At 40.0% G+C, this 14,317-nt stretch overlaps 1 protein-coding gene across 1 annotated transcript in view; it reads left to right on the forward strand.

Moving 5' to 3' along the window:
• Window positions 1-10,784: 10,784 nt before the first annotated feature.
• The window catches only part of FAM199X (family with sequence similarity 199, X-linked), a 30,044-nt gene continuing 26,511 nt past the window's right edge, over window positions 10,785-14,317 (forward strand). The window contains exon 1 of the mRNA XM_025989011.2: window positions 10,785-11,501. Within this exon, the coding sequence (XP_025844796.1) occupies window positions 11,305-11,501 (197 nt within the window). The 5' untranslated portion in view covers window positions 10,785-11,304. The remainder of the gene's footprint in view (window positions 11,502-14,317) is intronic.

Consider the following 14,317-nt stretch of genomic DNA (forward strand, 5'->3'; position numbering starts at 1 on the left):
AATTACAAATATCCTTCCCTTTCCTCCTCTTTGTTTTCCTAAAGCAGCTAAGAAAATTTGGGTCAGTGAGATAGCAGATATAACTTTCCCATGGTCACAGTTAGTAACAGAGCCAAAATTTAACTCAGATAAACTCAAATATATCTTGATCCTTCCCAAATATCACTGAGAAAATGGCATTGAATTTTTTAGTGCTCTGTTTTCCCTTAAGAGTTGTCTCAATATCTGTGCAGGTCAGGAAGGCTAGGTTCTCTTCAGAGGTAGAAGGGCAGCAGGCAATAAAGCAAGGAAGAGTCTCTCTCTTGAAGACTGGCAGCAAAAGAGATGAGCAAAATAGCAATAGTCATTACCAGCTCACTTATTGTGCCCCACTACGCTACACAGGCCCCATTACTGCCTAAGGCCACTGGAGAAAAGACACAGGATCCCCACCTCACCTGACCATCTTGTAAAACTTTGATATTATCAAAGATTTTGATTGTTTTAGGACAACACCAAGAGACTCTGTAATATACTATTCTGACTTCAGCCAAAGTGGTAGTAATTTCCACACTTGCGGTTCATAGAATCAGGTATTTCTGCCTCAGCCTAAAAGCACAGGAAAATCTCCTTTTCCCCCAAATTAAAAAAAAAAAAAGAATTCCCTCCTTTCTTTCAGAGCCTACAGTACCTAAGGGTCTTGTTATTCTTGCTGCACACCCACCCCCCACCATTTTCCAACTTACCCTCAGGTAGTTTATAATAGTTTCCAGAAGGAGTGGTGATGGTGAAGAAACCGGGGAAGGAGAAGGTAAACCAAGCACTGCCTTGTCCCCACCCTCTACCACTTCTGCAGATCCCTGCCCTAACCTTCTTCACTCCCTCTTGGCACTTCAGAACCCATTATTCTGCACACCTAGGAAACTCTGGGTTTGAATTGTAGAAGAATCAATTTCTTGTCTTTTTTCTCCCCAGTGCCCACAATAGCATACATGACTGGGCTTGGTCTTCTGATTAGAGAGGCTAAATTTAAAAATAAAAAGGAGAAATATAGCAGGGGAAGGAATTTTACTTAATTTTTAAAATTATTTCTAGCTATCAAACTATTAGAAAATGTCAGCGTAGGGGTAATACCTGCAAGAAGTTCCATTCTACAGGCCAGGAAAGATAGAGATCTTGGTGTAAAGCAAAAGTGTTGACAGAAGACAGACAAACAGACAAGGGTCTCTCTAAGGGTCAGTAGAAATAAAGAAAGTGTGTGTGGGGGGATGCCTGAGTGGCTCAGTAGTTGAGCGTCTGCCTTTGGCTCAGTTCATGATCCCAGGGAACTGGGATGGAGTCCCACATGGGGACCCCCCAGGGAGCCTGCTTCTTTCTGCCTATGTCTCTGCCTCTCTCTCTGTGTCTTTCATGAGTAAATAAATAAAATCTTTTTTTAAAAAAGAATTTTTCATATTCTGTAGTGAGAAAGAATTACAATGAAGCATGAATGATTGTACCTTTATTTCTGACTTGATAGAATGTGGTCTGTTCATGTCAGAAAGACAAAAGATATTGGGGGACGCCTGGGTAGCTCAGTTAGTTAAGCGTCATAATTTCTGGGTCCTGGGATTGAGCCCTGCAAGTGGCACTCTCCGCTCAGTGGGGAGTCTGTTTCTTCCTCCCTTTGCCCCTTCTGCCACTCATTCTCTCTCTCTTTCTCTATATCAAATAAATAAAATCTTTAAAAAATATTAGAAAAAATATTAGAAATAGGCTGGGCCTCATTTTCATTTGAATTAGGTCATAGGTTCAAGTTTAATTTGAAGGGCCCTGTCTAGTTGCATCTTAACTTCCCCACTGGCTCTCCCAGAAATGAATGCCAATAATCGGGGAAGGAAGGACTGTAGAGAGCCCTCTTAGCATAGTCCTTTGATAAACCTAAGAATGAGTTTTAGGGAATGTTGTTGGAAGTACAGCCTGAGGGAAGGTGATTCTTATGCAAGTAATTTATTGAGGAAGTGCTCTCTGGTAAAGGGAAATAAAGGAAGCAGGAAAGGGCATGGGGAAAACAACTAAGCCAATTGGAGACTAGCTTTATCCTGACCCCACAAGGAACACTGACATAGGATTTTCCCCACAGAATTGACCCACTTTGAGGCAAGGTGGCTGGCATTATGTACCCTCATCATCATTCACTCATTGCAGGTTATAGAGGTATGTAAGGAGAGGAAGTGTTGGCAGAGAACTGAAGCTCTTATTTAAAAAAAGAAATAAAGTAATGTGGGATGTTGGGGTACAGATCTCAGACACAGACAAGAGACCCTGCCTTTATAGCCCTTTTTTTAATTTTTAATTTTAATTTTAATTTTTTTTATAGCCCTTTTTTTAAATTGAAGTTCGATTTGCCAACATATAGTGTACCCCCAGTGCTCATCCCGTCAAGTGCCCTTTTTTTTAAAAAAAAGGATTTATTTATTCACGAGAGACACACAGAGAGAGGCAGAGACCTAGGCAGAGAGAGCCGCAGGCTCCCTGAGGGGAGCCTGATGAAGGGACTCAATCTCAGGACCCCAGGATCACCACCTGAGGGGAAGGCAGAGGCTCAACTACTGAGCCACCCAGGTGTCCCTGAAAAATTCTTATACTTATTAGAGCTATGTCACATTTATATAAAAATTTGGTTGGATTGTAATTCTCTTTGATAGATACTCTTGCTATAATAGCATGAACCTTAAATTTATTTATCAGCTCTTGGCTGTTTTATTTAACTGTAAACTGTTACTGAAGATGGCCAAAGAATGAGCCCAAGTTTGGATACCTGATAAAGATGCACTCACTAATCTACAAGTGTTAAAAATACAGACCAGATTACCAGTATGCAAATAACAGAAATATTTCCTTTTTTTCAAAAAATATCCTAATTTAATAATTCTGCTATGATTCTCGAGACATATCAGTCTCATCATTATAAATCTCGATATTGTAGAAGTGTACAGATATTAGTTAAGAGTAATGTTCATCTTGAAAAAATGTTCAGGTTAAAAACGACGAGATTTTAGGGGCACCTGGGTGGCTCAGTGGTTGAGCATCTGCCTTCGGTTCATGTAGTGATCCCGAGGTCCTGGAGTTGAGTCCCACATCAGGCTCCTTGCAGGGAGCCTGCTTTTCCCCCTGCCTATGTCTCTGCCTCTCTGTCTCTCATGAATAAATAAATAAAATATTTTTAAATGACCAGATTTTTAAAATTTACATTTGCAGAGATGCAAATTCCATAACATCTGGCATCTTGTTCATTTTATTTCTAATATATCTATATCTATATCTATATCTATATCTGTATCTATAGATATAGATATAGATATATCTATATATATCTCCTATTAAGTATCCCTTGTATAGCCACCAGTGCCAATCTCAGTTGATTAAATCCACTCTACTGGGTTAAAAAAAAAGTGCCAAGACAGTAATTTTCACTGGAATTATCTTCACAATTAACTTCCACCTAAATTAGGACCCAAATGTGTGTGAAAACCATTATCTGTGTATATTTGAATACATTCCTTTCGGTGTGACTTCTCATAATTAATTCCCTTTTATTATTTTTATTTATATACATATATAATTTATTATTTTAATTATTTTTCATTTGTTATTTAGCAAGATATATTGATCATGTCTTCACTCTAAAAAGTTTAAATTATGGAGGATCTTTTAAATGGTTGCCTTTGATTTGGTAACTGAAATAAACATCCCATTTTGTAAGAAGAAAATCACTAATTAAAAATTTCTACTGATCTGAGAAATGTTTGTCGTTTCTGAAAAGCAATTTCTACATAAATAAATGTAGAAAATAAATCTCAATATTTATAGGTCTTGTATAATATTTTAGTTGTGTGCAAGATTTGCAATATAGCATAGGAAAGAATGCTACACTTAACTTGCTTAACTAACATATATTGAGGAGGAGATGTGACAATTATATAGGAGAAAATTATATCTTGTTTTCTTTTAAAAAATAAGAAGACAATTATATGTGAGCAACTATGTAAATATTATTATTATAGTCCCTTTGTGGGTATTTCTCAAAATATTTCTGACCATTAAATCTTAAGGGTTTCCATGATTGCATATGATTAATATTACATCATCCATTTCTTTTTTTTTTTTTAATTTTTTTTTTAATTTTTATTTATTTATGATAGTCACAGAGAGATAGAGAGAGAGGCAGAGACACAGGCAGAGGGAGAAGCAGGCTCCATGCACCGGGCGCCCGACGTGGGATTCCATCCCGGGTCTCCAGGATCGCGCCCTGGGCCAAAGGCAGGCGCCAAACCGCTGCGCCACCCAGGGATCCCCATCCATTTCTTTTTTTAATAAAAATTGAATAAATTTATTTTTATTGGTGTTCAATTTGTCAACATACAGAATAACACCCAGTGCTCATCCCGTCAAGTGCCCAGCTCAGTGCCTGCCACCCAGTCACCCCCACCCCCCACCCACCTTCCCTTCCACCACCCCTAGTTCGTTTCCCAGGGTTAGGAGTCTTTCATGTTCTGTCTCCCTTTTTGATATTTCCCACTTATTTTTTCTCCTTTCTTCTTTATTCCCTTTCATTATTTTTTATATTCCCCAAATGAATGAGACAATTTAAGACCTCGTTGTGCAATGGTAGCGCATCTGACTCCATTTCTTTTTTTTTTTTTTATATATTTATTTATTTATTTTAGAGAAAGTGAGAATGTGGGGTTGAGGGGAAAAGGAAAGGGAGGAAGAGGGAAAGAATCTCAAGGAGACTCCACACTGAGCACAGAGCTTGATTTGGGGTTCAATCTCACGGCCCTGAGATCATGATCTGAGCCAAAACTAAGAGTTGGCCACTTAACCAACTGAGAGCCACCCAGGTACTCTTCACATCATCCGTCTTTAATCAAAATGTTTTCTAAGTCTATGATCTATCTTTCCAAATTCGCCAGTTTTACCACAGAAATGATAATGAATTTCATTTTCACACTGTTTTATTTAAAATTCCCACCTTGGGGGGCCTGGATGCACAGCTATTCATATTCTAAAAGCCTAGGCCAAATATTACTACTTCTGCAAAGCCCTTCCCTATCTCCTTTCTCCCAAATAGAATTCATCCTTTCATTAAATGTGCATTCATAAGTCCTTATAGATTCCTCTTTCAGATCTTATATTCTAAGGTATTACATGTTACATCAGTTAGGAATTATGTTTGGCTGTCATTGAGAAACCCATTATTTTTCTATACCATAAAAGAAATCCAAAGGTAGGCAGTTCAATGTTGTTATGGTGGCTGCTTTTATCTTTCTTCTCTATTTTCCAAGCTCAAGCTGTCCCTTCATAGCTTGAGGTTTCCTCAATGTAACAAAATGGTTGCTCTATTGCCAGCCATCAAATCCATGTCCTAGGCAAAGATGAGTAAGAAGGTAATGCAAATTGGCCTCCCACCTCAGCAGCCTCAAGACCACCATCACTTTTCCTCTCCAACCCCAGTGCATGCATATGCACACACACATACACATGGACAAAATTATTAATCTTTATCAAAAGCCCTGAAAAATATCTTCAACCTCCATACCATTGGCCTATATGTAGTTACATTGGGCACCCCTGTCTGAAAGGAAGGCTGAGAAATTATATTTTTTCCCCATTTTGAGTACATCGCTACCCCCAACAAATCAAGTTTTGTCACTTAGAATGAGGAGATAGGTTATATGATAAACAACTAGCAATCTCTGTAACATTTTCCCACTTTTTAAAAACTGTATCTGTTTATTTACCTAGATTGTAAAATCTTGAAAGGTTTAGAGTATGTCACATTCATTTTGTATTCCTGGGGCCTAGCACAGTACAAGACACTCAGTGGTTTACTGTTTTTTCCTTCACCTACAATATGAAGGGTTATTCTGTGTAATCTTCCTAGATAGAAAAGATTCCATGTTTTACCAGAATAATTTTTTGTGCTTTATGTTGACTTTATTATGTCCTCAATTATTTAAGAAAACAAAGCTTCCTTACTTATGTAAGGGCCAAGATTCTTGATAATCATGTTACATTCTATATTTATCTTTAAATATTTTATTGTTCCCTTCATATGAATAGCCAAATATTCTTTCTTAGCACCAACTATTCTAAGTGTTCAAATCTCCTGATAACTTTTGGTTTTTTTCTTCCTAAAATTGAATCTGAAATAAAATAACTTTCAGGATATCTTTTGCACCTATAATTATCTTTGACATTTTCCAGAGGGTCCCTGGACAATCAAAAACATGTTCTTTCACCTTATAAAAAGAGAGGTGCTAGAAACTGTTATCTTTATTCAGTGTTACTATTGATGAGTTGCATGGGAAGAGTTGTCCAATCAGAAGAAATGCTCAGAATTCCCCAAGTTAAATTTAAATGGAGAAAATGTTATTAATATAAAAATTTCAGAAATTATATTCTCTATGGGAAGTACCTAGAGATTTCTCAATGCCCCTAGTCTCCATAATGTTTCTATTTATCAGAGTCCTGGTAGTGTTTTGCCTGAGAATATTAGGCAACAGCAATATAGTGTTATGTTATAATTTCAGTTATTATTATAAATGTTTACTTGGCCACATCTTACTTCCCATGAATTTAGCACTTTAAGGCCAGTGGTTTTCTTTAAAGATTTTATTTCGTTGAAAGAGAGAGAGCTGAGAGAGAGCATGAGGGGCAGGGGGTGGTGGTGGTGGTGCAGGCAGCAGGAGAAGGAGAAGCAGGCTCCCAGATGAGCAGAGAGACCAAATACATGGGGCATGATCTCAGAACCCAGGATCCTGATGTGAGCTGAAGGCAGAAGCTTAATCGATTGAGCTGCCCTAGGTGCCCCGGAAGGCCAGTGGTTTTTAATTAAAGATTCACATCAGACAATTATGGAGTTCCATTAAAATATAGATTTTTGTACCTACTCCAGACTTACTGAATCTCTTTGATATTTGATATTTTTCATATTCTACCAATATGTATTCTTCTGTATGTTTGGTATATTCATAGTATAGAAGGTACATTATATTTCTGTATTATTATATGTTATATCTTGTTTTTTCTTTTTTTAAAGATTCATTTTAATGAGCAAGAGAGCACAAGTGGGAGGAGCAGAGGGAGAGGGAGAGAGAATCTGAAGCAGAGTCCAAGCAAAGTATGAAGCTGGACAAAAGGGCTCTATCCCACAACCCTGAGATTACAACCTCAGAAGAAACCAAGAGTCTGATGTTTAATAACCTGTGCCACCCAGACATCTCAAGTTTTTTCCTTTATAAAAGTTGTTTTCATTAATTTTTTTGTAAATCAGAGGTAATATTCACTATCTTTGCTGAAAATAGGCTCAGTAATTAACCTTCTAGATATTTTGTCTAAACTTTGAGAATTGGCTTTATTACTGGGATTGTTTCTGATATCATATATTTGGGCCCACTGATTTTGTCCTCCAGCAAAAAGGATCAGCAAATAATTTGATTCAAGAAAGGAAAAGAAGTTAGGGGTCTCTGATTTGAGAATTGAAACCCTAACTACTTTCGAGGAATTCTCGATTTCTTTTTTCTCTCCTCAGCCTTCTTAATTTCATGTTTTATAAGAGGTCCAGAAAGCAGAGAAAATGCTACATGCTGTGGTTCAGAGCATAGCAAGCAGTTCAGACAATGCCACTGTAACAGGCTCAATGTTAGTCCCCTAATGATGTTTCCACTTCCTCATCCCTGGAACATGTAACTATTATTTAATATGGCAAAATAGTGAATGTAACTATATATGGCAAAAACAAAAAAAAAATGTGAATAAATTAAGGATTCTGAGAGAAGGACCTTATCCTGGATTACCTGAGTGGGCCCTATGTCCAAAGACAAGTGTCCTTATAAATCAGAGCCTGGGTAATTTGGAGAACAACCTCATACCTGGTTACAGGCTCTTTGGATTGGGGCTGAGATCTATTATTCCCTTGGTTTAACATGGGCACATGGCTCCTGGCTGAAACGTGGACCACAAACTGATGAATAATACACTGAGGCATTGTTTTATCAGTAAGTTGTGTTGGTGATCTTTGGGGAGCTAATTTTATATATATAATAAGTATATTATATACAATAGACATAATATATATTTTAACATAACTTTTATATATAAAATTTTATATATCTAGATGTAGATATAGCTACATACACACATCAATCACATGAAAAAATTAACAGAGGTTAGATCATTGGGTCAAGTCTAATATATTTCTATCCAATAGTAACCAAAATGACGAAGACTGTTTACCACCTCTTGCAGCCCATCACCATTCTGGGAGGTAAATTATGCATCAGAAGAAGGCAGATCATCCCAATGTTTCTTTCCAGGCTCAGACCCTCAGAGAAGGTAGGGAACTACTATATCCATGTTTTCAGAGAAATAGAAATTAGGAAAGATCTTGGTGGAGAATGGAAGGGAGGGATAAATTGGGGAAATGCATTCAGAATAGGTATACTCAAGGGACAAACCAAACAAAGTGGGGCAAGGAAAAAGGATGTACAAAAGTCATCAACTCCTAGTGGTAAAGAGCTTGGTAAAAATGTATTAGTACAAAAAAAATGTATTAGTACATTATTACCTTATATTTAAGTGAACATACATACAGTGCACATACCCTGTTTACTGCTCTCAGTATCTAATTAGTGTTTCTCAACTGAGAAATATATTGGAGGGATCTCTCTTAAAGGAAAACAGTCTCTTAGGCTCAAGCATTTATGTAAATTCTTTTAATAATATTTCTTAAACGTAAACAAACATGAGACTAAATAGAAACTCTGCTGTTCATAAGGCTCTGTACAAACTTAACATCAAAGTAAATTTACAAATTGCACAAATGCACAAATGCACAAATATTAATTTAATGTGGTACATGTTTGCTGAGACAAAACTACCCTTAGAAACCTGAACATACTACTGACTGGCCAGCATGTGTTCTTGGTTTTCAACATACTTGCTTGTATGTGAGTCTCGTGAGGATCTTGGCTTCCCATCACTTTCCCTTTCCAAACTATTAGACAATCTTCATCTGTACTAAGCCATGAAGTAGGAGGTACACCTAATTTATTTTTTTACCAGCTCATGACAACTAAAGTAGTATTGTTGCCAACTTGATTTTTTTTTTAATTTTTATTTATTTATGATAGTCACAGAGAGAGAGAGAGAGAGAGAGAGAGAGAGAGAGAGAGGCAGAGACACAGGCAGAGGGAGAAGCAGGCTCCATGCACCGGGAGCCTGATGTGGGATTCGATCCCGTGTCTCCAGGATCGCGCCCTGGGGCCAAAGGCAGGTGCCAAACCACTGCGCCACCCAGGGATCCCCGCCAACTTGATTTTTTTTTTTTCAACTTGATTTTTAAAACAGGTTCAAATACATGTCCTAATTATGTGGCAGCTGTTAGTTACCATTGTCATCTAGATACTCCAGGATATGCTTAAAATTAAATGTCAAAGTAAAACATACCTGTAAAAAAGCTTGCAGATGCTGTCATTAGACTCCAGTTTGAACAACACTGTCCTGTTACAGTATGTGTAAATATATATATGTATATATATATATTTAAATATTTTGTTAGCTTCTTACTAATAGTTTCTGGTGCAATTACCTGAGTACCTACATTATTATGTAGCACTTGACTTTTGTTTTGGGGACTAAGCCATTGCCCATTCAGGCTCACTGGGAATGGTGCATTGGGGACCACAAATCAAACCATCATCAACCTTACATCCATGATTTTTAAGTTAAATGAAAGAAGACAGGCACACTCAACAGTCAGGTCATCGAATAACTAAAGTGAGATAATATATAAATTTTAAAGGAGTGGTTGAGTTGTTTTCATTATAAGTTGCATTGGTAGGACATATCACAGAGATTAAGACTGGGGCTTGTGTGTGCCCACTGTCCATTTCTCCCAACCTCCTTTCTCCTTCCCTTCCTCCTAGGTTCTTTCACTTTTCCTTTTTTCTGCACCTACTTTAGTTTTATGTTTCTCTCAAAGTTTAATGTGGTGTGTTTTTCCATAAAGCTAAATGTATTTAATTTTTAATTAAGAGATTATTCCCTTATTTTATATGAAAATGTGCTTCATTTCATAAGTTGTAGCAGTTTAAAAAATTGTCTTCATTTGGCAAGGTAAGAAATTGGAAATCTTGTGTTTTACTCCAAATATAAAAAAAAATGTTTATACGTGAAAGGTCTGCAACCACTTGTCTGTAAAACAGAGAAAAGAGAAAGAGGAGGAAAGAATGGTGGTATTTGACACGTAGGAAGTTGACTTAAGTTGAACAAGTTAAAAGCGCTATGATATACTTTCCACTGGAGCACTGGCAGGAATACATAAGACTAATTTGGGAGTCAGGGAAGGCTTCACAGAGGAGGTAACATTTGAGCTGGGGCTTTAAGAATTAGCAGGGGAAAACCAGCAGGGCATTCTAAGCAGAATGCATAATGCAAGCAAGAGCACAGCGCACAAAAGAGCACTACGTGTCCAGCAGCTCTGAGTACCCTGGTGGCTGTTGTGTAGAGTTCTCAGGGTTAGAAGATCAAGGGTAAAGCAGGGACTATTTTTTCCTACTTGGCCCATTTCCCCTACAGCTCATTGCACAGTGCTGGGCACACACACTGCAGGGCTCATTTAATTGGGACAGGGTGGTCTAGTACACTGGGAACCAGGGCATCTGGACTCTTTCTCATGCACTCGCAGTGTGACCTTAGCCAAGTCCCTTTTCTCAGGGCTGCCGCTTCCTGCTTATTAATCAGCCCTGGGTGAGAAAACAGAGGTGGTTGGCCTGAAGCGCAGGGCCTTTCCAGCGCCAGAAATCCCACGCTCACGCGTGGAGGGCGGTTGGGCGGAGGTTCAGTTCCTCCTCCGCTCCAGCAGGGGGCATAGGGAGCAGCTTCCCACCGCCTTTTTCCTCCCGGCGGGCGTCGGCGGACTGCAGCAGTCGCAAGTGGCGAGCGCAGTGGGCGGGCCGGGCGCGGCGGCGGCGGTGGCGCTGCGGTCAGCGGCGCTGCGCTGCGCTGACTGGGCTGGGCCGGGAAGCGGCGGCGACGGAGACGGCTGCCGAGGCCACTGAGGCGCTGACTGGGTGGCCAGTGGGCTGCTGTGGCCTCTAGCAGCCTCTTAGCGCGGTCGGCATTCACCGGGCGGCATCTGGCCGTGGAGCTCAGCCTGCTGGTAAGCTGCGGTGGGCACACCCCGGCTCAGCAGAGGCGGACAGGTTAGAGTGGGGGAAGGGGCAGGCACAGAAGCAGCCCGGGCCAGGGAGGGAGCCCAAAGCCAGGCCATCTCCAGCCATGTCCGACGAGACGTCGGCCACCACTTCGTACGAGAAGTTTCTAACCCCCGAGGAGCCCTTCCCGCTCCTGGGACCCCCTCGCGGGTTGGGCACCTGCCCGAGCGAGGAGCCAGGCTGCCTGGACATCAGCGACTTCGGCTGCCAGCTGTCCTCTTGTCATCGCACGGATCCACTCCACCGTTTCCACACCAACAGGTACGAACCGCTGCTGAGGGCAGGGGCTAATTGCCCACACCCCTGACTCAAACTGGAGAACGCTGGCTCACTCCCGAACCTGGCGCTCCTCCTCGGGTCTGCGCTTCCATTCGTCCCCTCCCCCATCTTCTTGCGACCAGCGCTCCTTCCCTGTTCCCTCTCCCTATTTTCACCCTAGCCCTCCCGATTTTCCTTTGGTCCGGCATTTTACTTGCTCTCTTTTCCCCATTCATCATCTGATCATAGCGATTCCTCCCTTTCCCCTCCCAACCCCATCTGTGCCCAGAGAATCCCAAATCTCCACCCTCAATTTTAAGATGCATCCCTACCCCATCCACCCGAAAAAGTTTAACCCCTTCCATCTCCCATACGCTCTAGAGTAGACTTTGGATGGCTCAAAACCAATCTATGGATCTTTTGAAAGATGGCACTTTTAAAGGTAGAATCTTCCTTTTCCCGTTTTTAAATCTGCCTCCCGGCCCAATTTACACTCCCCACCCCATTTTTTTTTTTTTTTTTTTTTTTTTGGTGAAGGTATAGGAAACAAGACCTCTTTATGAACTCTTTGCTTTACCATTTTAGGCCCTGCCAAAATGTATAACCTTAAATCTCGAAGATTCCTTCATGTAGCATATCCCTTGGTTTGCTCCCCCAGTGGAAGGACGAAGCTAAGCTTAGAATGGGCTTATACAAATTTACTCAGAGGGCACATCTCCTAACTGATTTTATTGGAATCTAGAGTGTTCTGGAGAATTCTCTCATGTAAGCATTTAAGTGTTAATACCAAATGTGAAGATTGCGAAGATGGTGTACACGTAGCCCCAACCTGTGCACAGAAGCCCCAAAGTGGATATTTGATAGATACATACCAAGGTTTGGGAGGGTGTATGGAGAACAAGGGAGGAGATGGGTTCAGCTATGGAAAGAAAATATTGGAATTGAATTAAGGAGTCTAGTTCTGATTTCTAGTTCACGATATCAGCATGAACAAATCCTTCCATCTTATAATGTCTTTTGCATGCCCTCCACCACCTCTTAAGTCACTCTACAGATTTACTGAGCTTCTACCAGATGCAAAGAATGTATAAAACATGATTCTTACCTGAAAGAAAGAGTCTGGAAATGACATGTTAAACAGTCATGCAGAACATCAGTATAACACATTGGAAAAGGAAGTAGTAGTAAATTTATTACCACTTTTCCAATCGTCATTGCAAAAATGAGGAAACTGAGGCCCAGAGAGGAAAGACTGAGTTCAAGGTCATAAAACAGTAGGCAAAGCCAAGATTACTTCATTGGAGTCAGTGATGAAACTTGGAACAGAACTAATGGCACAAATGTTTTAAACGGTTGTTATAGTTTCTTAGACTGACTCACAGAAGCTTATTTAACCCATGATGTGATTATAAAATGAGTGTAATGGATTTATGATATCAAGTGTGTTTAGGATTGTTTGCATTGGAAAACAATATAAAAGAATACTTTTGCACGTATTTGGTATTTAAGGTTTGCAACATTGGAGCAAGTCCTATACACAGGAAAGTTGAATGATTTCAGAATTAGCCTGCACTGATGATGATGGCAAGGGAGTGGGGAAGGAGGCTGAGGGTAAGCACTGCCAAAACTGTTGGGGTGATGAGTGAAGCAAGGAGAAGAATACATTTCTTACAGCTCATTTTGTTCTTTTTCTTCCTCTCCATTTTTTTCTTGTGTTTTCCTACTCCTTTTCTTAGAGACAGAGGTAAGGTCAAGGTTTTCCAGAATGGAGCAGTTAATATAGACAGGGATGGGATCCCTGGGTGGCTCAGCGGTTTAGTGCCTGCCTTTGGCCCAGGGCGCAATCCTGGAGTGCCGGGATCGAGTCCCATGTCGGGCTCCTGGCATGGAGCCTGCTTCTCTCCTCCTGTGTCTCTGCCCCCCCCCCATAAATAAATAAATAAATAAATAAATAAATAAATAAATCTTAAAAAAATTAAAAAAATAGGGAGGTTCCTGTTCATCCCCAGTTTTCCCAAGTCAAACATTTTGCCTGCTTTTTAAAAACCTCTCTCTCCTGCCCTACTTTTCTCAAGGCTTGGGATGACTGTAGGAGATCTAATGTATTTTGCTTTGTACCCTTTTCAACAGAGATTAGGGCAAGCAGAAGTTGCAGTATTTACATTGGATGATGTTTCTGCCCTAGGCCACCTAGGCTTTTTAAATGTTCTCTCATTCTGGAAGGTTCTGCCTTCCTAGCCCTCCTCAAGATGGCATTGAGAGGACCATATACTCCCCTCTCTCCAATAAATAAAGTCTTTTTAAAAAAACAAAATTTTTTAGAGATTTTTTAATTTATTCATTTGAGAGAAAGAGAGCATGAGTATGAGGGGCAGAGGGAGAGGGAGAAGCAGACTCCCCTCTGAACAGGGAGCCCTGGCATAACCTGAGCCGAAGGCAGACGCTTAACTGACTGAACCACCCAGGTGCCCTGAAAATAAATTTCAATAAACCAAGAAACTTGATTATTTTTTAATGATTTATTTATTTATTAGAGCATGCACATGAGAAGGGGAAGGGGCAGAAGGAGAGGGAGAGAAAGAATCTCAAGCAGGCTCAGTACTGAAACTGATACGGGACTCGATCTTACCACCCTGAGGTCATGACCTGAGGTGAAACCAAGAGTCAGACACTTAACTGACTGAGACACCCTAATTATTTTTTAACTTAAATGTTAATATGGAATATATGTGGTGTTTAAGGCATTTTTCTTTGGTTTTGGGACAGGATATTTATGATATAATTGTGAGTTTTTTCTTAGCATTTGTCCATGGCAACCT

This window comes from Vulpes vulpes, chromosome X (assembly GCF_048418805.1).
Source record: "Vulpes vulpes isolate BD-2025 chromosome X, VulVul3, whole genome shotgun sequence".
NCBI lineage: Eukaryota > Metazoa > Chordata > Mammalia > Carnivora > Canidae > Vulpes > Vulpes vulpes.